The sequence below is a fragment of the Mesoplodon bidens genome (assembly GCF_964165515.1).
Source record: "Mesoplodon bidens genome assembly, chromosome: 14".
NCBI classification, from domain to species: Eukaryota; Metazoa; Chordata; class Mammalia; order Artiodactyla; family Ziphiidae; genus Mesoplodon; species Mesoplodon bidens.
This window is the reverse complement of record NC_138170.1, coordinates 1624247-1648208: the sequence shown is the minus strand read 5'-3', so window position 1 is coordinate 1648208 and position 23962 is coordinate 1624247. Positions and strand designations below refer to the sequence as shown.

Sequence of the window (23962 nt, the reverse complement as noted above, 5' to 3'; positions counted from 1 at the left end):
TGCATGTTATTTGTTGCTTTTAATATTTTTGCTGGTTTTAATATTTTTCTTTGTATTTAATTTTTGTTAAATTAAATAACTTTGTTTTTAGTTTTTGATTAATATGTGTCTTGGCGTGTTTCTCCTTGGATTTATCTTGTATGGGACTCTCTGTGCTTCTTGGACTTGATTGACTATTTCCTTTCCCCTATTAGGGAAGTTTTCAACTATAATCTCTTCAAATATTTTCTCAGTCCCTTTCTTTTTCTCTTCTTCTTCTGGGACCCCTATAATTCGAATGTTGGTGCATTTAATGTTGTCCCAGAGGTCTCAGAGACGGTCCTCAATTCTTTTTTCCTTATTTTGCTCTGTGGTAGTTATTTCCACTATTTTATCTTCCAGGTCACTTACCTGTTTTTCTGCCTCAGTTATTCTGCTATTGATTCCTTCTAGAGAATTTTAAGTTTCATTTATTGTGTTGTTCATTATTGTTTGTTTGCTTTTTAGTTCTCCTAGCTCCTTGTTAAATGTTTCTTGTATTTTCTCCATTCTATTTCCAAGATTTTGGATCATCTTTACTATCATTACTCTGAATTCTTTCAGGTAGACTGCCTATTTCCTCTTCATTTGTTTGGTCTGGTGGGTTTTTACCTTGCTCCTTGACCTGCATATTTCTCTGTCTTCTCATTTTTTTTAACTTACTGTGTTTGGGGTCTCCTCTTCGCAGGCTGAAAGTTTGTAGTTCCCGTTGTTTTTGGTGTCTGCCCCTAGTGAGTGAGGTTTGGTCAGTGGTTTGTGTAGGCTTCCTGGTAGTGGGGACTGGTGCCTGTGTTCTGGTGGGTGGGGCTATGTCCGGTGGTGCGTTTTGGGGTGTCTGTGACGTTAGTATGATTTTAGGCAGCCTCTCTGCTAATGGTTGGGGTTGTGTTCCTGTCTTGCTAGTTGTTAGGTATGGGGCGCCCAGCACTGGAGCTTGCTGGCCGTTGGGTGGAGCAGGGTCTTAGTGTTGAGATGGAGATCTTTGGGAGAGCTCTCACCAATTGATATTACATGGGGCCGGGAGGGCTCTGGTGGACCAATGTCCTAGACTCGGCTCTCCCACCTCGGCGGCTCAGGCCTGGCACCCAGCTGGAGCACCAAGACCCTGTCAGCCACATGGCTCAGAAGAAAAGGAAGAAGAAAAAAGGAAGAAAAATAAATTAATAAAATGATAAAACGAAAAAATAACTAATGAAAATAAAAGAACAGAGCAACCAAACTAATAAATCCACCAATGATAACAAGCACTAAAAACTAAACTAAAATAAATATAAAAATCAGAAACAAATCAGTTGCAAACAGCAATCCCCAAGTCTACTGTTGCTCCCAAAGTCCGCTGCCTCAATTTTAGGGACATTCATTGTCTGTTCAGGTATTCCACAGATGCAGAGTTCATCAAGTTGATTGTGGAGATTTAACCCGCCGCTCCTTGGGCTGCTGGGAGAGATTTCCCTTTCTCTTCTTTGTTCACATAGCTTCTGGGGTTCAGCTTTGGTTTTGGCCCACCTCTGTGTGTAGGTCACACTCAGGCATCTGTTCCCGGCCAGACAGGACGGGGTTAAAGTAGCGGCTGATTAGCGCACTCTTGCTCACTCAGGTCAGGGGGAGGGAGGGGTACAGTAGTCATAACTGGAATGCAGGGCGAGCCTCCAGCGTCAGAGACCGGCGTGACATTGCAACGGCCTGAGGTGCACCGTCTGTTCTCCCAAGGAAGCTGTCCCTGTATCTCGGGACCCTGGCAGTGGCGGGCTGCACAGGCTCCCGGGAGGGGAGGTGTGGAGAGTGACCTGCGCTCGCACACGGGCTTCTTGGTGGCGGCAGCAGCAGCCCCAGCGTCCCACGCCCGTCTCTGGGGTCCGCGCTTTCAGGCGCGCCTCGCGCCCGTCTCTGGAGCTCCTTTCAGCAGCGCTCTGAATCCCCTCTCCTCACGCACCAGGAAACAAAGAGGGAAGGAAAAGTCTCTTGCCTCTTCGGCAGCTCCAGACTTTTCCCCGGACTCCCTCCCGGCCGGCCGTGGCGCACTAACTCCCTTCAGGCTGTGTTCACGCCGCCAGCGCGCCCTGACTGAAGCCCGAGCCTCAGCTCCCAGCCCCGCCCGCCCCGGCGGGTGAGGAGACAAGCCTCTCGGGCTGGTGAGTGGCGGTCGGCAGCGGTCCTCTGTGCGGGAATCTCTCTGCTTGGCCCTCCGTACCCCTGTGGCTGCGGTCTCCTCCGCGGCTCCGAAGCTTCCCCCTCCGCCACCCGCAGTCTCCGCCCGCGAAGGGGCTCCTAGTGTGTGGACACCTTTCCTCCTTCACGGCTCCCTCCCACTGGTGCAGGTCCCGGCCCTATCCTTTTGTCTCTGTTTATTCTTTTTTTCTTTTGCCCTACCCAGGTACGTGGGGAGTTTCTTGCCTTTTGGGGGGTCTGAGGTCTTCTGCCAGCGTCCAGTAGGTGTTCTGTAGGGGTTGTTCCACGTGTAGATGTATTTCTGATGTTTTTGTCGGGAGGAAAGTGATCTCCACGTCTTACTCCTCTGCCATCTTGAAGGTCCCCCCCCACAAATTAATCATTTTAAAGTGTACAATTCACTGACATTTAGTACATTCACAGTATTGTGAAATAATCACCTCTATCTAGTTCCAAAACGCTTTCATCCTTCTAAAATAAAATCCTGTACCCATAAAGTAGTAACTCTCCATTCCTCCCTCCTCCCAGCCTCTGGCAACCATCATTCTGCTTTCTGTTTCTATGGCTTTACCTATCCTGGATTATTTCGTATGAATGGAATCACGCAATATACGTGATATTTTGTGTCTGACTTTTTCACTTCTTGTAATGCTTTGAAGGTTCGCCCACTTTGTAGCAGGTATCAGTACTTCATTCCTTTCTCTTTTTTTAATTGTGGTGAAACATACTTAATATAAAATTTGCCATTTTAACCATTATTTAGTGTATAGTTTAGTGGCATTAATTACATTCACAATATTGTGCAACCATCACCACTATCTATTTCTAAAACTGTTTCAACACTAAACAGAAATTCTACCTACTAAGTAATAAGTCCCCATTCCCCACTCCTCCCAGCTGTTGGTAACCTCTAATCTAATTTTTACCTCTATGAATTTACCTATTCTAGATATATCCTGTAAGTGGAATCATACAATATTTGTCCTCTTGTGTCTGGCTTATTTCACTTAGCCTAACATTTTCCAGGTTCATCCATGTTATAGCACATATCAGAATAAATCCTTTTTATGGTTGAATAATATTCTGCTGTATGGATATACCACATTTTGTTCATCTGTTGATGGACACTTGTGTTGTTTTCGCCGTTTGGCTCTTGTAATAATGCTGCAATGTTGAGTCCTTGTATTCAGCTTGTTTGGGTCTGTACCTAGGAGTGGAGTGATTTGCCGACCTCTGGTCTAGATTATGTATAATGATAAACTAAATTCCAGAGTGGTTAAGCCTCAGTCTTGATAGTGCATAGTTTTATCAGATTTTTAGATTTTTGCCAATTTCATCTGTGTGTAATGGTGTTTCATTGTGATTTTAATTTGTATTTCCTGATTTCTAATGGGGGTGAACATGTTTCCACATGTTTATAAGCCATTGAATTTCCTGTTTTGTACTATGCCATTAATTTTCCTATTGATGATTTGCCTTCCTAAATTAATATTGATGAATTGATATCTCCAAATAATGTTTACCTTGTATTTCTGCAGAACAAATAGTGGAGAAAGATGAAGGTCCGTATTATACTCATCTGGGATCTGGCCCCACGGTAGCCTCCATCCGGGAACTCATGGAGGAGCGGTGAGTGATGCACAGATGTCCAAGGAGAAATGAGCAAGTTGTTAATAGAATATGGATTTCAAGCGCCTCTCGTTTTCATTGCCTTATATTAGACAGCCTACAGAAAGGAATCCCTGATACACAGACTGAAAAGCTGAATGTGGGATTTTCACCCCCAGTGCCCCGGGTTTCTTTCTGTCTATAGGTCTGCCCTTTACAGATCCCCATAACCCCCTTTTATCTCACTCTTTCTTGAAATATTTTTTATTAAAGAAATGGGGTTAAATGGTTGTATGTCCTGTAGAGTTTCCCATGGTCTGAAGTTTGCTGCTACCTTTCCTGTGGTATTGTTTAACAGGTTCTTCTGCCCTGTGTCGGGTAAATCAGTTAGATCTAAAGGGTTGATCAGAATCAGATTGTTTCTTTCTTTCAAAACTACTTCCTAGGTGGTGTTTTGTACCACCAGTAGGAGAAATGTATGCCTTGTCTTTGGCCAGTGGGCACCTATTCACATTGTCTCCTGAGTCCTTTTGACATGATCCAAGGAGTTCTTGATTTCTCGTATTTTTATTGGGGGAAGAAATATTTAGAAAACAGACTCTGGGTGCTGGGGGTGCTCATTTTTCTAGGCCATTTCAGTAGAAAGAGCCAAGATGTATGTGTAGGTTTTTTATTTTTGCTATTGTTTAGTGATTAAATACATACACTGAGTTTATATACACTTCCAATTCGAACTCAAGACTATAGGGCTTTTACAGAACAGCTCTGTTTTGCTTTTTTAAGCAGTTTTGTACAGATAGAAACTTTAAAATCTATGTACTTGTCCACAGTAGATATTAAATACTGTGAGTTCCAGTGTGTAGAGAGGTAAAAATTGCTTGGTGATTGAGAGCATATGGACACTGGAGCTGGACTAAGGTCCAGTCCTGGCCCTTCCACTTACTGATGAGTTCTTTGGTAAGTTGCTTTACTTCTCTGTGACTCGGTTTTCTTATCTGCAAAATGGAGAAAATAAAAGTACCTACATTGGAGGAGAGTTATGAGGATAAACTGAATTGATGTCTGGGAAGCACTTACTGCTTACTAGTAAATATTACATACGGGGTGTCTACATCATATCTGCATTTACTGACTGCATTTTTACAACAAACGTTAGTATTTTAATAGTAAAGGTGTAAATTATGTAAGACATAAACATGTTTGCTCATACGTATATATAGACATACAGATGTGTGGAAGGCTGGGGGCTGAGAATTGTAGCTTAGAATTTCTACAAATTTGGGGACCAGGTTTTGTCTGACCAGGGTAACTAATACTGTCATTAGTATAGCAGGGAACATGATTTTGAACTAAATAACTGTAGTGATATCCCCGATGAATAAAAGGTAAGATGGATGGGACACAGTGATCTGCTGTAAACACTCTTAATTATCGTGTACCATCTGGAAACATTTATGTTCATAGTAGCCCATCAGAAAAGCATTTGATCCAAGACCCAATCTGTAACTTCAAGACTGATTGAAAGAGCACCTCTGAGTCCATAAGAATCATCAAAAAGTCTGCAAATAACAAATGTTGGCAAGGATGTAGAGGAAAGGGAGCCCTAGTACATTGTTGGTGAGAATGAAACATTTAAAACAGTGTGTGGGTTATTCATGCACGCCTGCATGTGCCCCATGTGTATGTGTTACAGCTTTGAGATTGGAGTGGGCATTATTTTGGCCAGCGATTTTTTTTTTTAACATCTTTATTGGAGTATAATTGCTTTACAGTGGTGTGTTAGTTTCTGCTGTATAACAAAGTGAATCAGTTATACATATACATATGTCCCCATATCTCCTTCCTCTTGCGTCTCCCTCCCTCCCACCCTCCCTATCCCACCCCTCTAGGTGGTCACAAAGCACCGAGCTGATCTCCCTCTGCTATGCGGCTGCTTCCCACTAGCTATCTGTTTTACATTTGGTAGTGTATATATGTCCATGCCACTCTCTCACTTTGTCCCAGCTTACCCTTCCCCCTCCCCGTGTCCTCAAGTCCATTCTCTAGTAGGTCTGCATCTTTATTCCCATCCTGCCCCTAGGTTCTTCATGACCTTTTTTTTTTTTTTTTTTAGATTCCATATATATGTGTTAGCATATGGTATTTGTTTTTCTCTTTCTGACTTACTTCACTCTGTATGACAGACTCTAGGTCCATCCACCTCACTACAAATAACTCAATTTTGTTTCTTTTTATGGCTGAGTAATATTCCATTGTATATATGTGCCACATCTTCTTTATCCATTCATCTGTGGATGGACGCTTAGGTTGCTTCCATCTCCTGGCTATTGTAAATAGAGCTGCAATGGACATTTTGGTACATGACTCTTTTTGAATTATGGTTTTCTCAGGGTATATGCCCAGTAGTGGGATTGCTGGCTCATATGGTCGTTCTATTTGTAGTTTTTTAAGGAATCTCCATACTGTTCTCCATAGTGGCTGTATCAATTTACATTCCCACCAACAGTGCAAGAGGGTGGGTTCCCTTTTCTCCACACCCTCTCCAGCATTTATGGTTTGTAGATTTTTTGATGATGGCCATTCTGACTAGTGTGAGGTGATACCTCATTGTAGTTTTGGTTTGTATTTCTCTAATGATTAATGATGTTGAGCATTCTTTTTGGCCAGCGATTTTTGTGAGGAGTCTTGACACTATTGTTTACAGGTTGAGGGCTGCAGGGGAGTCAAATGTACAAGTTTGATCTGGGACAGTTTTTATGTGTGTTTGTTTTTTGGTAACGATTTTGCAAGATTGCTAGACAGCTCTCTCAATAACTTTTAGTTATAGCAGAGTATGTTTTGAAACAAGGATTAAGAGATAATGATAAAGTTGAGATTTGTCCTTTTTTTTTTTTTTGTCATTGCTTTAAAAATAACAGCCAAGTGTAGATTCTTCAGAAACTGATCCAAGGGAGGAATTCCTCTCAAGACCAGGAATACTTGTGTTTTTCCTCAGCAACTGGTTTATTTTTATCTTAAGGGCCTTGTAAATCATGGAACAGATTGTGTTTCCATCTTTATGTTGGCTGCTAGTAAGCTTAGAGCCAGATTTGTGTATCCTCATTAGGAGGAACGTAATTTCTCATCTTTGGCCTGTGGGAGCCTATTCAGGTTCACTCCTGAGTCCTTCTGACATGACCCTAAGGAGTCTTCATTAGCTTCCTTGATTTCTCATGTGATGAAATGTTCTAGGCTCATCTCTTAAAAATATGCACAAGATCCCACCGTTTGCATTTTGCATAACAACATCATGTCTGTCTGTTTCCCCCTTTACTCTGATTTCATCACCTGTTATTTTTATCACATAGACATCTTTTTAAGCTCCTTCTGGAACAGGAGGGGAATGAATGATTGCTGAATATCACCTGGAAGGGGGTCTAGTTTGTGAATGATCCAGGCCATCTCTTTCTCTAGACTTCCCGCCCAACCCTTACTCTGCAGGACCACTCCGCTGCCAGGAGTTGGCCAAGGCAAGGAGGGAAGAAAACTGAAATCCAGGGGATGTTGGTGCTTTTAGTTTATCTGGGAAAGACTGTGAAAGGAGGAGGCTGAAAGCAAGTCCTAAAATAGTATCAGATTTGTTAATGGGTTCCATACCTCCTGGGTACCCAGGTCCTTGTTGTCATAGATGATTGGAGTCAGGGGTTCAAACCCATATCTGAGAATGGCCTGCTGCACAGGGCCACATGTCCTCGAACTGGAAAGGGGATTCTCCGCAGCCTAGGAGTTCATTAAGTGTTCATTCTAGGAATGAAAGCACCAGCACCATGCCAGCAAATCCTCTGAGTTTGGGGGAACTGGTCTCATTAATGTGTGATAGAGGTAACCCTGAAGAATCACAACTTTAGATCAGCGGTTATCAAGCCTGAGCATGCTTCAGGTCTCTGGAGGACTTGTGAAAGCACAGATCGCTGGGCCCCACCCCAGGGTTTCTGACCCAGCAGGTCTGGGATGGGACCTGAGAGTCTGCATTCCTCCCAAGTTTCCAGGGGATGCTGGTCCCAGCACCACCTTTGAGAATCACTGGCTAAGACGATCAAGTTACCCTTTAGAATAAGGTTTCAGCCTACCCTTCCAGGCTTAGTTTAGGGTCTAGGAGTTCGCCTATATGAACGCCTCTTAATGATAGGCCAGAAAGTAAGACATTTAAGAAAAAAGAACTAAATCCAGAGTTGATTGGTTGTCTTTAAACACAGAGACAGTTCTGGTTAAAAAAAAAAAAAATTCTAACTAATCAGACAGTGCTTGGCCCTTTTATTTGCTCTCAAATGTGAAGTTCACTACAGGAAGCATTTCTCACAAGGATGGGACGGTGGGGAAGCTCTTGGTCAGAAAGCCTAGTCTGTGTCCTCAGCTCACCCTCCTGTGGGGAACACGATATCCTGTCCGTTCCAGTGAGAACAGTATGGTCACCTCAGGTTGTTCTTCCCACAGCGACCCCAGGACACACTGAGTGTCCAGGCTCTGCGCTCCTGATAGATGCTTGTGGAGCTGAAAGTTTTCCAGGAACCAAACAAAAGCAGCACTATCTGGTCTTTTCCTCTTGAGCCAGACCACGCTATATAAACTCCCCGAGTCCTGTCTCCAAACACATTCTATAAGGGACTAACATAGCCTTAGAATTTTAATGTGGCAGTTATCAGCTTTTCACCTCATTCCTGAGGTCTTGAGTGAAATAGAGAACATTGAACTCAGAGAAACCTTAGATCAGCATTTTTTTTGTTTTTGTTTTGTTTTTTGGGTTTTTTTTTTTTTTTGTGGTACGCAGGCCTCTCACTGTTGTGGCCTCTCCCGTTGCGGAGCACAGGCTCCGGACACACAGGCTCAGCAGCCATGGCTCACGGGCCCAGCCGCTCCACGGCATGCGGGATCCTCCTGGACCGGGGCACAAACCCGTGTCCCCTGCATCGGCAGGCAGACTCTCAACCACTGTGCCACCAGGGAAGCCCAGAAGCATTTTTTTTAATATTTGTTTTCTTTTCCAATTACAAAAATAAAACATGTCTATAAAAGGCTGTTTTTAAAAAGTCTAGAGTGAATAAAGCTCTCATAATTATCCTTCTTAGAAGAAAAATTTTTTTTAAAGTTTGACGCTTACGTTACTATTTTTTCTAAGCATTTACGAAGATACACATATGTATATAGAGAAATTTTGAACAAAATGGGATCAAGCATGCTATCCCCCTGTTTGTAGCTATTACCCCTCACCCCACTTAATTTCTTTCGTGTCAGTACATACAATTCTGTAGAATCCTTTTTGACAACTATGTGGTTTTCCATTGCATGGACATTTATTTTATTATGTTTTATTTAGCCAGTCCTATACTGGATATTGAAGTTCTTTCTAAATTTTCTCTTGTTGATGCAACAATGAATATCTTGTTCCTAAATCTTGGTGTATTTGTACAGTTATGTCTGAGGTAGAGATTCCTAGAAGCAGAGTGGATGAGATAAAGAATTCTGTGTAACTATATATGTATTTATATAAAGAATATGTAAAACAAAATATGTAGTAGCTATGATAACATTATCCTCTATTAAATAGTATATTAAAATAATATGCTATGACCAAATTGGATTTATTACAGAAATATAAGGATTGTCTGCTTTAGACAGTCTGTTAAAATAGCATACCTTGTTAATTGACCAAAGGAGAAAAACCATTCAATCATCCATGTCCTTAGTTGCTAAAAATGTATTTGATAAAATTGATCGATTCTTGATTAAAAATCCTTAGGACAAGGACTTCCCTGGTGGTGCAGTGGTTAAGAATCCGCCTGCCATTGCAGGGGACATGGGTTCTAGCCCTGGTCCGGGAAGATCCCACATGCCGCGGAGTAACTAAGCCCGTGCACGACTACCGAGCCACGTGCCACAACTACTGAAGCCCGCATGCCTAGAGCCCGTGCTCCGCAACAAGAGAAGCCACCGCAACGAGAAGCCCGTGCACCGCAACAAAGAGTAGTTCCCGCTCACCGCAACTAGAGAAAGCCCGCGCGCAGCAACAAAGACCCAATGCAGCAAAAAAAAAAAAAAAAAAAAAATTCCTTAGAACAGGAAACCCTTAGCAGAGCCCTTCAAAGTAAGGGAGTCTCTATCTCTATCCCAAAGTCAGCGAGCTTCATGCCCAGGGATGAGTAGTTAGAAACATTTCCAGTAAAGTCAAGAAATAAGCAAAGATGCCTGCTAGTGCTTTGGAAGGGGCTGGCGAGTACAGACAGACACGAGATGGAAGTAGAGGCATGGAAAGTGGAAAGGAGGAGGTGGCCAATAACCAGTACTTGCAGATGATACAATATTGTACTTGAAACTACAAAGCTATTAAAAATAAGACAATTCAGCAAGATGGATGTTTACAGTATTAAGAATAATTAATATTTATTGGGCTCTTCCCTCATGCCAGGAACTTCAGAGTACTTTAATGCACTCCCTGTGGATTATCTCATTTGATCTTTTCCCAAGCCTAGGAGACGGGAACCATTTTTATATCCATTTTACAGATGAGGAAACTGAGGCTTAGAGAGGTTCAGTGATTTGGGCATGGTCCTGTAACAAGAAAGGGCTGTGCTGGCACTCAAGCCCCAGCTCTCTGACCTCCAAGGCTGCACTTTAACCGCCATTGCCCCCAGGTAGCTGTGTGGCCTTGGGCAGGTCAGTTCAGCTCTGGGGGCCACAGTTTCATCACCTCTGAATGTGGTGAATCCCTGAGTGTGTGCACACATTTATGGGCCAGGGCAGGGGTGTGTGCAGGAACCAGACGTGTTTACTGTCCAAGGGAATCTCAGAGCCAGTTTGTACTGGGTTTGTACTGGGTAGGGTCGCTTCCCCCCGCCTCAGCTAGCCGTCCTCATCTGTTCAAATGTCAGTTGGGGATTTTGTTGAAAGAGAATAATAAGGGTTTCCCCATTTGTTTTCTTTTGTCTATTGCACTTTACTGAATTTATAAATAACTAACTCTGCTAACAGGGCTGGATACAAATGCCTGTGTTGAGCCTTGGGTTTGAGTGCTCAGAGGTAATAATCAGAGACCTTCTGCCCTGGAACAGAGCGGAGCCAGGTGGACCAGAGGCCCTGGGAGTCTGTAAGTGGAGCTGTGTCCCCAGAGGCTTTCACATGGAATAAACATTTAAATCTTTCTCCTCCTTCTCTATTGCCCCACAGTAACTAGAAACCCTAGCTGAAACACACCGAGGCTTGCCTTCCTACCGAGACGTGCTCTCCTTGGGGCTTCAGCTGTGCTGATGGTGCCTTCTGTCTCCCTCTCCAGGTACGGAGAGAAGGGGAAAGCCATCCGGATCGAGAAGGTCATCTACACGGGCAAGGAAGGGAAGAGCTCACGTGGCTGTCCCATCGCAAAGTGGGTACGTGTCGAAGCCCCACAGCCCAAGCTGGGCCGGGGAGTGGAGGGAAGACGCGTGCGCCGTCCAGGGAGCTGTGAGCCAGCATGTGGTGCTGGTTAGGGGCATCTCCCCCCCGCCTCGGGTGTGCGTCCTCACTCTGTTTAAATGCCAGCCTCTGAGGTCCACGGCTGGCCTTGGAACGGCTCTGGTCATACTCTCAGCTCATACTGCCCCTGTGGTTCAGGGCTGCAGAGGGAGGGAGGAGAAGCGGAAGCTGGAGACGTCATCTTGCTCAAGGCTGAGCCCCACCACAGTCCCTGTGACTCCTCTGCCCGCTTTGTGTGCCCTGGAGCTGCAGGTGTTCCTGTCTCCTGTCCACAAGAACTAAGCCTCTGACTTAGCCTCTGACAAGAGCTGACCCTCTCAGGGTCAGGGACAGCACTGCATCTGTTTTACTTCTGAGCCACTGTTTCCTATAAGGCAGCCTGTGTGTCTTGGCAGAGGGGACGTCAATGACTCAGACCCCAGTTTCACCCAAAGTTTTCTGACCTTGCCCTTCCAGGCCTCATAGAGCACTTTATTTTATTTTTATTTTTATATTTTTTTACATCTTTATTGGAGTGTAATTGCTTTACAGTGGTGTGTCAGTTTCTGCTGTATAACAAAGTGAATCAGTTATACATATACGTATGTCCCCATATCTCTTCCCTCTTGCGTCTCCCTCCCTCCCACCCTCCCTATCCCACCCCTCTAGGTGGTCACAAAGCACCGAGCTGATCTCCCCCTGTGCTATGAGGCTGCTTCGCACTAGCTATCTATTTTACGTTTGGTAGTGTATATATGTCCATGCCACTCTCTCGCTTTGTCCCAGCTTACCCTTCCCCCTCCCCATATCCTCAAGTCCATTCTCAAGTGGGTCTGTGTCTTTATTCCTGTTTTACCCCTAGGTTCTTCATGACTTTTTTTTTTTCTTAAATTCCATGTATATGTGTCAGCATACGGTATCTGTCTTTCTCTTTCTGACTTACTTCACTCTGTATGACAGACTCTAGGTCCATCCACCTCATTACAAATAGCTCAATTTCATTTCTTTTTATGGCTGAGTAATATTCCATTGTATATATGTGCCACATCTTTATCCATAGAGCACTTTAGAACCACTGTGGAACCAGTGCCCAGAGCAGCAGCAAGGTTATCAGGTAGCCATTTGCTCAGTGCTTGGTAGGGAGAGTATACATGGAAAATGGAAAGCTCCATCCCTGTGTTCAAACTGCTTATGATGTAGAGACACAGGAAGTAAGATCATGGAGACTTGAATATTCGAGCTTTAACACTGAGAGGCAGACTTGGTGCTGTAGAGTTCAGGGGCAAAAGGGACATGACTGGCAGGAGGAGTGTTCAGGCTGGGTTTTCCAGAGAAGGTGGATATGCGTGGGGCCATATTAGCTGGGCCAGGAGAAGCTGGGTTTCCCAGAGAAGGTGGATATGCGTGGGGCCATATTAGCTGGGCCAGGAGAAGCTGGGTTTCCCAGAGAAGGTGGATATGCGTGGGGCCATATTAGCTGGGCCAGGGGAAGGTAGCAGCATTCCTGGTGAGGAAAGTCCTGTTGGCGAAGGCAAAGAGGCTGGGTGAACACACACACGGCTCACTTTGAGGGGTGGTGGTAAGATGACCTTTGTCATCCTCTGTCCGTCTGCGCACATGCCTGTTTTTATCTGCTCTGTACCCCATGCCTTTGCACCTTTATGTTTAACGAAAATAAAAGGTGTCTGAACCTGAACTACCACATATCTATTTGTAGCAATTATCAGACAGTAGTGAAGAATTATCTGGAAAAATCTGAAATACTTAAGAGTATTCACAGGTATGTAGAAGCATGTTGTCCCCACCCTTATGAACGGTGGTCATTACAGTGGGAGGTTGACTATGTCTGCGGCTGATCAGGGTGGGTGTTATCCCCCAAGAGAACCTATTAGAGAAATGGCATTGTCCCTCTCTCCTGCTAATTCAGGCAGTTGTTGAGGAATTCCAAAGTCTTGGGCAAGAAACTGAAGATCCTTGAGGCGTAGGTAGAGATAGGGACTTCTCAGCTTCAGAAACAGCACCTTAAAGAAAGGAAACACCTGGCTGTGTGGATGGTCTTGAGGATGAGAACATGCATTTCCAGTCCCCGGACACCCATGGTCAAGCTTTAGCTCTTGACCAGCGCTTGTATGTCTCTGCTGAGAGCTGGGGAGGGAGTTGCCCAGGTAAAGTGTGAGATCAGTTTCTGGGGCTGTGAGAGGAGAGCAGAATGATGGGGCCGGGGGAGGGGCTTGGTCCTCCAGGGTCTGTGGACAGATGCCCAGAGCAGGATACATGTAGCACAAGTGCTTTGTCCAAAGGTTGGAATAACTGTGGGTATCACCAAGTCTGGTGGGGGATGCCAGCTTTGAAAGAAAAGCTCAGATAGAAGGGAATACACAGTGACAGAGAGGTGAGGAAATTCTGTATCTGATGAGTGCAGATAAAAGGAGAGAGGAAAAAATTTTTTTATGAGAAGAGTGGTAGGTCATAGAACTGTTACAGCAGCAAGAGAAAGGCCGTGCTGAGTTGTGGTTTTTTTTTTTTCCTTCTTTTATAACCATCTCTCACAATGTGGTGGACTTCTCTTATTTTTTGCCTACACAGCCACCAAATACCCTATGTATTTTGGTTGTAGAGCTCATCTAGAGTTCCACCCCCTTGGAAGTTAGAGAAGAGGCAGGTGTTCCCTTTCTCTGCCCCCCACCCCCGAGCAAGTGACCCACAAATGCTAAGAAGGACAGATTACCCTTGGTGGCAGCATGGCATCAAGAGCTCAGGAAGTGGTCCATGGCCCCGGGGGAGTGGCAACACCCAGCTGCCTGTGGTGGACAGTGCCTTCTGTGGCTCTCCCCACTTCCCCTGTCCCATGTCTAGAGCCTGGGTTTTCTTTCCAACTGGGGTCCATGTCTGTGTTTGCAGCCTGAACCCCCAACCAATACCTTCATTACAAGCAGTGTACCTGACAAGTTCTAGACTTAACCAGCTAGGATCTTGGGGGACAAAGCTGAGGTGCATCATGGATGCCCAGCAAATGTGTGTTGAGAGAATGATCTAAGAAAGCAATGGGGACTACCCAGAGAGCCTGCTGGTAGTCTCTGATTTTAAGGTGGCCTGTACAAAGTATGGAAGTCACCAAGCATGGGAGTAAGGGAGTGACCCATGGAGCATTCCAAAGGCTCAGAATAAACAGAGGCATGCCAGAAGCAAACACTGCAGACGGGAGAAATGGGCTTTTGGTAGAAGAACCATGGAGATGCTGCTTCGCCAGCCTGTAAAGGTAACAGGTCAGAAGGCAGATATTCGAAGACCCTTTAGGCACATGGTAGAGTAGACTTACTGGGGAACCCCAGTGGTTGGAACTAAGTACCAAGGGTGAGAGTTATGGGGGAATAGATTTGAGTTTCTGCCTGGTGCTGTTCTAGGTTCAGTGCTCAGGGAATTCCTGCCCAGAATCTAGGTGGTTTGTTTACAATCCTGTGATGGCATGTGAACAGTCTGTGTTGCCGTGCTCGAGTGTTGGTTTGTTCACACCTTACGTTGGCCTTTGACTTTTGCACTTTGTGTATTTCACCCTGCTGGGTTCCTTCATAGAGTGTGGATAGGGAGCTCCGCTTTGTTATAGCTTTTCTGAGTGTACCCAAAGGCCTGTGAGGGTGCCACAGGGCTGTCTGCTCATGCCTAGTCACCTTTATGTGTTTGTCACTTGGGAAACCCAAAGGGCGTGACCTCAATCTCAACTTTGACAGGTCGGGTGTCTCTGTGTGCTCTGAACGTGTGTTGCACATGAGTGTAATTAGTCAGTGCACTGCCCGGGCAATGAGCGGAGGTTGACAGTAGTGTCTCAGAAACCCTAGTACCTACGATGTGTGCAGATGGCCATGAAATGCCCGGCTCAGTCTGCAGTAGGCCAATCACACAGGGATATGATTAATGGCACGTTCGTATATTTACTAAGCCACAAAAACAATTTTATAAATAATGATGTAATCGATGTTTCCACAAAGGGTAAGGGTGGTGGGCACCATTATTGCTGTGGCTCAAAACAGGAACTCTTGGCCCAGTTATATATTTTGTTTAGCATACAAGGTGTCCTTTAAATTTTTGAAGCAAATTCTGATACATGCTGCGTCATGGATGAAACTTAAGGACATTATGCCAAGTGAAATAAAGCCAGTTATTAAAGGACAAATGCTGTATGATTCCACTTCTATGAGGCACCCAGAGTAGTCAGGTTAATAGAGTCAGAAAGCCAGATGGTTGTTACCATGGGCTGTGGGCAGGGCAGAATGGAGAGTTAGTGTTAAATGGGTGTAGAGTTTCTGTCTGGGAAAATAAAAAGTTCTGGAGATGGAAAAAGTTCTGGTGATAGTTTGCACAACAACCTGAATATACTTAATGCTACTGAACTGTACACTTAAAATGCTAAATTTTAAGTTACGTATATTTTACTACAATTTTAAAAATTGAATTTGGGGGCTTCCCTGGTGGCGCAGTGGTTGAGAGTCCGCCTGCCGATGCAGGGGACATGGGTTTGCGCCCCGGTCCGGGAAGATCCCACATGCCGCTGAGCGCCTGAGCCCGTGAGCCATGGCCACTGAGCCTGTGCGTCCACAGCCTGTGCTCCGCAGTGGCAGAGGCCACAACAGTGAGAGGCCCGCGTACCACACACACACACACACACACACACACACACACACACACACACACACATTGAATTTGGTGTTCCTGTGTTTGAAAGGAGAGATTTCATGTGAAAATCTGGATTTCTGTTTTCTTCTTGCAAAACTGGAAGAGGTAGGTATACTCGGCTGGAGTTCCCACCAGGCAGTGGTCGATGCAGAGAGGTCTGGCTTCCCCCGCTCCCCCGCAGCTCTTTAGCTGTACATCCCGCCTGCTTTCCTTATTGGCATTTCCTGCCCGGTGCCTCTCTCAGCATCTCCCTGCACTGACGTACTCCTGACCAAGTCTGTCTCCAGCCCAGACATCTCCTGACCTCCACACCCATTCTCTTGGGGCTGCTTAGAATAGCCACTCCAGTGTTCCAGAGTGCCTCTGGCCTCAGCATGCTCCCTGCTAACCTGCCAGGAAACACCGCCCACACTCACCCACTTTTCTGCACCACAAAACGTGGAAGTGATTTAAGACTTTTCCCTGTCCCTCAGCTCCTATAGTCAGGTGGTCCCAAAGTCCCCTTTCTCCTAAAGGTCTCTAGAATCCATGCCTTTTCCTGTTTCATTCCCCATTGTTCTAGTTCCGACTTCATCTGTTTTGCTTGTGTTACATCAGTGGTCTCCCCATTTCACCCTTCTCCCGACTGTCTACGCCCCTTTCTGAAGCATGTAGCTATGTCTATAAGTGGGCCCCCTGCTATAGTCCTTTGTAGAAGCCCCGCCTCGAGTCCTTGTCCCTCCTCCTGCCACTCAGAGCCCTTCCCAGTCTCCCCTCTTCACAGGTCCCCACATCTTACCTAGTCACAGAATTCCCTGGGATTGTGGGGGGAGATTCAGCCACCTCATCCCCCACTCCTGGACCCTTTGCCTTGACACATCTTTGTGTGAGCCAGGACGGTGTGTAGGGAATGAGTGAGGAGGAGAGCGGTGCCCAAGGCCCGTGCTCTTTTTTTTAAACAGCCTTATTGAGATATAATTCACATACCATACAATTCACTCATTTAAAGTATATAGTTCAGCGGGTTTTGGTATTATTAATTTTTTAAAATTGTGTTAAAATATACATAAGAAAATTTGGCATTTTAACCATTTTTAAGTGTACAATTCAGTGGCATCAATTACATTCACATTGTTATGCAACCATCACCACAGTCTATTTCCAAAACTTTTTCATCATCCCATACTGAAACTCTATACCCATTAAACAAGAACTCCCCAAACCCTCTCTCTCCGCCATCCCAGCCCCTGGTAACCACCATTCTACTTTCTGTCTCTATGAATTTAACACGTACAGGCACCTCATGTAAGTGGAATCATACAGTATTTGTCCTTTTGTGTCTGGCTTGCTTCACTTAGCATAGTGTTCTCAGGGTTCACTCATGTTGTAGCATGAGTCAGACCTTTGTTCCTGTTTAAGGTTGAGTAATACTCCATTGAATGGATGTGCCACATTTTGTTCATCCATTCGTCAGTTGACGGACATTTGGGCTGTTTCCGCCTTTTGGCTATTGCTAGGTAATGCTGCTCTGGCCATGGGGGTACAAGTACCTGTCCAAATCCCTACTCTCAATTCCCTTGGGTGTATTCTTAGTTGTGCCTGGTTATATTTGTTTAAACTTTTGAGGAACTACCAAAAACCGTTTTCCCCAGCATCAAGGCCCTTGCTTTTTAACTAAAAACGTACAGATATGCACCGTTTTCTCTGCAGATGTTTTAGGACAACATAAAAATCCCTGAACATATTTTGGCTTATCATTTTATCTGTGTTTTGGGCTGGCCAAAAGGTTCGTTCGGCTTTTTCGGTCAGTTGGCTCTAGTAGCGTTTAGTTGTCTTTAACTTCATTCGAAACAACTGGATTGTGTTGTAACAGCTGTCATGTCAGAAAAAGAACTTATCAAAATTGGTGAATTTTTGTGTAGACATTTCAATATTGAAGATGGAAGGAAAAAAAGCAACATGTTTGGCCTATTATGCTTTACTATTTCAAGAAAGGTAAAAACGCAAAAAAAGATTTGTGCAGTGTATGGAGAAGGTGGTGTGACTGATCAAATGTGTCAAAAGTGGCTTGTGAAGTTTCGTGCAGGAGATTTCTTGATAGACAACGCTCCACGGTCGGGTAGACCTGTTGAAGTTGATAGCGAATCAAATTGAGATATTAATTGAGAACAATCAACATTACACCACGCGGGAGATCGCCAACTTACTCAGAATATCCAAATCAAGCGTTGAAAATCATTTGCACCAGCTTTGTTATGTGCATCGCTTTGATGTTTGGATCCCACATAAGTTAAGTGAAAAACACCTTCTTGACCGTATCCACGTGCGATTCTCTACTCAAACTTAATGAAAACATTCTGTTTTTAAAACAAATTGTGACCGGCGATGAAAAGTGGATACTGTACAATAATGTGGAATGGAAGAGGTCGTGGGGCAAGCAAAATGAACCACCACCAACCACACCAAAGGCCGGTCTTCATCCAAGGAAGGTGATGTTGTGTATGTGGTGGGATTGGAAGGGGGTCCTCTATTATGAGCTCCTTCCAGAAAACCAAAGGATTAATTCCAACAAGTAGTGCTCCCAATTAGACCGACTGAAAGCAGCACTTGATGAAAAGCGTCCAGAATTAGTTAACAAAAAATGCATAATCTTCCATCAGCGTAATGAAAGACCGCATGTTTCTTTGATGACCAGGCAAAAACTGTTACAGCTTGGCTGGGAAGTTCTGACTCATCTGCCATATTCACCAGACATTGCACCTTTGGATTTCCATTTATTTAGGTCTTTACAAAATTCTCTTAATGGAAACAATTTCAATTCCCTGGAAGACTGTAAGAGGCACCTGGAACAGTTCTTTGCTCAAAAAGAAAAAGTTTCAGCGAGATGGAATTATGAAGTTGCCTGAAAAATGGCAGAAGGTAGTGGAACAAAAGGGTGAATACGTGGTTCAGTAAAGTTCTTGGTGAAAATAAAAAATGTATTTAATTTTTACTTAAAACCCGAAGGATCTTTTTGGCCAACTCGATATTCTTATCCCTAAGTCTATATACATCACCAATGACTCAGGTTTTGCAGTAATTGTTTTTTTATTTATTTTGCTATTTAATGTTTTCCTTTCCCTAATTATAATGGTCCTTTAGCCTGTGTGGTTGCTGTCGCCAAGGTGTGACGCCCCTGGTACACTGCCCTAAAGATCTGCACCCCCAGGTCTGTTGGGCAGCGGTGAGGGTGTGTGGCATCCATGCAGAGGAGCATGGGTGCCCGGCTCCTGTGATTCACAGCACCCCCGCCCCGCCTCCCTGCAGGTGATCCGCAGGCACACGCTGGAAGAGAAGCTGCTCTGCCTGGTGCGGCACCGGGCGGGCCACCACTGCCAGAATGCCGTGATCGTCATCCTCATCCTGGCCTGGGAGGGCATCCCCCGAAGCCTCGGAGACACCCTGTACCAGGAGCTCACCGATACCCTCCGGAAGTACGGGAACCCCACCAGCCGGAGATGTGGCCTCAACGATGAGTATGTGGGCGGTCCCAGTGGGCAGGGCTGGGGCAGTGGGGTCAGGGCCCCGTGTGTCCTGCAGAGTTAGGACTGTGGTGGAAAGAATGCTTACCTACGGATCTGGCCTGGGGTCTGGCCCTGGCTGGGGAGGGTCTCGTGACTTAGCTTAGCTTTGCTTTCCGCCCCAGATTGACTCTGAGGCTCTAATAGTGGTAGCAAGTGTGGAAAAGTGTGACTGCCCCGCTGATATAAGGCATCAGTGGTACTCACAAGACCTACCCTGATAGGGTCCCCTCCCCCATTTTTTAAATTAAGATTTTTTTTTTTTTTTTTTTTTTTTTTTGCGGTACGCGGGCCTCTCACTGTTGTGGCCTCTCCCGTTGCGGAGCACAGGCTCTAGACACGCAGGCTCAGCGGCCATGGCTCACGGGCCTAGCTGCTCCACGGCATGTGGGATCTTCCCGGACCGGGGCACGAACCCGTGTCCCCTGCATCGGCAGGCGGACTCTCAACCACTGCGCCACCAGGGAAGCCCCAAGATATTTTTACTTACAATAAAATTCATCCTTTGAGGTGTACAGTTTGAAGAATTTGACAGACGTTTCCAGTCATGTAGCCACTGCCACAATCAAGATACAGAAGAGTTCCATCACCCCCCAGACCCCGCCGTGCCCCTTTATAGCCAGGCGCTTCTCCCCACCCCTGGCAAACACAAGTCCTGTTTCCTGTCCCTGGAGGGTTGCCTTTACAAGAATGTCATATGAATGGAACCATACAGCATGTAGCCTCCTGAGTCTTGCTTCTTTCCCTGAGCACAGTGTTTCTGAGTTTCATCTATGGGTGTGTGTATCAGTAGCTCATTACTTTTCACCACTGAGCAGTATTCCACTGTGTGGGTGTGTCACAATTTGTTTATTCATGCCCCAGCTGGAGGGCATTTGGGTTGTTTCTGGATTTTATTAAGTGTTGAATGGTAAAGTCAGTGTTCATTTGTTTAAAGGCCTGTCAGCCCCTGGGCCTGCAAGAAGCAGGCATGTTCAAACTCTGTGGTTCACATTCCCGTTTGTGTGGTCTGTGTTGGAGCTGGTCAAGGTGGTAGAGTTAAGGCAAAGTGTAAGCGTTATTGGGTTTTTGATTAGATCCTTCCCAGCCATCTCAAGCAACCCGTGTGCTTCTCCCCGCAGCAGACTCTCAGACTTCAGGCTCAGGGGTGGGAGCCAAACAGGCTGCTCGGAGCTGATTCTCTGCCCACAAGGGTGGAGATTTGGGAAAGGAGTTGGGGGCAGGGAAGGATGTCATGGCCGTCACTGGGAGGCCAGTGGATGCCAGGCCTCAACAGGGCCTCCCCCCGAGGGAGGGGGAAAATTCCAGAACTAAAAATGTGCTTCGTATGCCTAACGTGTGATATATGTTGCAGCCGTACCTGCGCTTGCCAAGGCAAAGACCCAAATACCTGTGGTGCCTCCTTCTCCTTCGGTTGCTCCTGGAGCATGTACTTCAACGGCTGCAAATATGCTCGGAGCAAGACTCCTCGCAAGTTCCGCCTCGCGGGGGACAACCCCAAAGAGGTGAGCACAGCCCCGCAGGGAGCATGGGACCCTCCCACTCACCCTGTGCCACCTCCTGCCTTTAATAGTCCCGGTGGGACTTAGGATTAGCACACTGTGACTCAGATCTGTAGAAAATGGAACTTCCTTTCTTTTTTTTTAAACTGACCTTATCTTGCAGTGAAATAAGGTATGTGGGGTGGAGTGTGGAGGGATACGATGAGTGAAAAATTAGACTCACCAATTACGGGTACCTCAGACTTGCAGTTTAGACAAGTCTCTTGAAGGTAAATGTTCAGATTCCTCACTAGAACTTGACCCTCGTAGAGGGTTGTTTCTCCCCTCCATTCTTCTCAAGACATCTTTCTGGGTGTGAGGTGTGGCACCTTCTGGCCGCTGCTGGATGTCCCGAGGTGTCCCTCCTCCTGCCTGGCTGCTGGGCCCACATCTCTGTGCACTTGTCCAGTTGTCCAGGCCCTTGGTGTCTCCTTGCTGGGGGCCTGGCACGGTCCTCGGGCACTGGACTGGCATCCACCTGCTATGGCCACTAGGCCTGAGGCCTCCTCCCCAACCCCATGACAGCAGGACAAGGGGCCTCAGGGTCTCCTCTGCAGGCCGAGCTTAGGCTGGGAACCAGAAGCGTCAGGTCAGGTCGCCTCCCACTCGGCCACTTCTCTGTTGCCCTGGTTGTGAGGGCCATCCCGAGGGGGTCTCCACTTGGAGTCCAAATGCAAAGCAGGCATAGGCCCGAGTGGTCTCTCTGTCACGTCTCCTCCAGCCTCCCTGCCTTCTGCCTCTGCTAGTGTGAGCCGGGTGCTGGATCCAGGCAATACCTTGATCCCAGCCTCTACCTTCCAAACCTCTCCAAGCTCCTTTCACCAGAAGGGCTTCCCCATTTTCCAGGGGACAGGGACTCTCCTGGGGCACATTATTTTTATACCACATGTAAATTTCTATGCTCAGACTTCCAAGCTTTGCTTTTCAGAAATAAAAGGAAGCGTGTCCAAATTTAGAACCCCTTTTTCCCCCTCAAAGCCCAGCTTTCTATTACACGACCTAGTCTAAGAGTCTGATTTGACACTAGACTTTTACTTATGGCAGTGCCTGGCCTCCCCCAGAAGCAGCAAATGCAGTTGCTTCAATGAATGGAGGAGTCCCAGTGCCACCAGGAACTAGGAATTACCATGAATGGAAATAATTGCTTTAATTTCTCACAAATACTTTCCCTGTTCCGTCAGCTACCATTTCCTGTGCACTTACTAAGTGCGGGGTACTCTGCCCAGCACCTCCCAGCTGTCTCAGTTAATCTCATGACAGCCTGAGGATCTAGGCCCTGTTACTGCTCCCTTTGCACGCGAGGCACATGGCTTGCCCAGGGCCATGTGACAGTGATGACGAAGTCAGCATTTAAACCCTGGCCTGTGTTTCCCCAGAGCTCACAAGCCTCACCCCCGTGTTGTGCTGGCTTCAGGCCCACTGTGCTGGTGGCAGCATCTGGAAGGCAGCCAGGGGGTGCAGTGAGTCTGGCTGGCAGCTCCGGCCGCCCTGCTGGACAGACAGCTGAGCCACTGGTCCCACCCTTCCATTTCTAATCCTGTGAGTTTGGTACCTTCTTTCTTCCCTCCTCCTCTTCTTTCTTCTCCATAAACTCTTCATGCCTGTGCTCAAGGCTGGCTAGGAGCCCCCATAGCCCAACTTGTTACCCTCAGAGAGCCAGAGAGAGGCTACAGACACCTTAAACTCTCTGCCAGTCTGGGGACGGCTGCTTTGCCGAGGGCAGCACTATCCAGTGGAACTTCCTGTGATGATGGAAATGTTCTCTGTAGAAAACACAGCCATGGGAGCCACATGTAGCCACTGAACATTTGAAATGTGGCTAGTGCAGTGGAGGGGCTGAATTTTTTTTAATTTTTAAATTAAAAAAAATTAAACTTTTTAATTCTAAAAAAAATTTTATTTAATTTTCATTAAAATGAATTTATATTTCAGTAGCCACACGTGGCTTGTGACTAAACACACGAGATGGTGCGGGTCTAAAGGACAGCACGTTGCGGTCTGGCCGTGGACCTGGCTGGTGATGGGCGCTGGGCCTGGCTGGCTGTGGGGTTTCTAGCACGGGCCTCACCCCCCTCTCCCTGCCTTTATTTACCTGTCTGGACCACTGCGAGAAGCACCCACGCCTGCCGCTCGTGCTTGTACATGCCTGCCACCCCGCACCTCTGCCCTAGGGTGTTGAGCGAGTGCTTAGCAGGAGCAGGAACCTGTTCTAGGTGTTCTGAGCAGCACCGGGGCGGGAGCCTGGCAGAGCAGGTGCTTAGTAGTCAGGGCGACCAGACCCTCAGGCAGTGTCTTCCCTGGTGCGCTTCAGCGTCTCCAGCATTAAAACAGACCTGGCACCCCTCCCAGAGGGAACACCATAAAGGTACCTGATGGCACCTTACTCCCTACCTTCCCACTGGCAACCCGGCAGTGGTTCTAGAATGGAGGTCAGTTTCCAGTGTGCAGAGTTTGCCAGGCAGGGCTGCTCGGGAGGTGTGTGACTGTTCTCCTGTCCACAGGAAGAAGTGCTCCGGAACAGTTTCCAGGACCTGGCCACCGAAGTTGCTCCCCTGTATAAGCGTCTGGCCCCCCAGGCCTACCAGAACCAGGTACTGGGTCTTGGGCTGTTCCGTGCCCACATGTCACCCACGTCTCTGCCCAGGCTCCCTGAAGTGGGGGGACGGCGGAGTGGGCTCCTTAAGGGAAAAGCCCAGCCAGAGCTAGGGCAGTGATCTTTGTTAAGGTCTTTGTTAAGACCCCTTGTTTACGCCAAGCTAACCACATCCCAGGCTGTCTCTCCTGTATCCTTGGTCTTTGTCTCTCTCCCCTTAATAATCCTCCCCCTCCTCTGCTCTGGTTTCTACCGGGGAGGCTTGAGTTTCTCTCACCTGTCACTTCTGCACCCCATAGACGAGGTGAGAGGGGCTTCAGCCAGAAAACCTCCCTCCTACAGCCCAAGTACAGGATGGC

The 23962-nt window shown here is 46.5% G+C and overlaps 1 protein-coding gene across 6 annotated transcripts in view; it reads left to right on the top strand.

The window, feature by feature from the left end:
- Window positions 1–23962, top strand: part of TET3 (tet methylcytosine dioxygenase 3) — a 111258-nt gene that overhangs the window by 74505 nt on the left and 12791 nt on the right. For all 6 annotated transcript variants that reach the window (XM_081254660.1, XM_081254659.1, XM_081254661.1 and 3 more), the window contains 5 exons: window positions 3726–3816; window positions 11102–11195; window positions 19216–19424; window positions 20824–20974; window positions 23512–23601. In XM_081254660.1, coding sequence (XP_081110786.1) covers window positions 3726–3816; window positions 11102–11195; window positions 19216–19424; window positions 20824–20974; window positions 23512–23601 — 635 coding nt within the window. The remainder of the gene's footprint in view (window positions 1–3725; window positions 3817–11101; window positions 11196–19215; window positions 19425–20823; window positions 20975–23511; window positions 23602–23962) is intronic.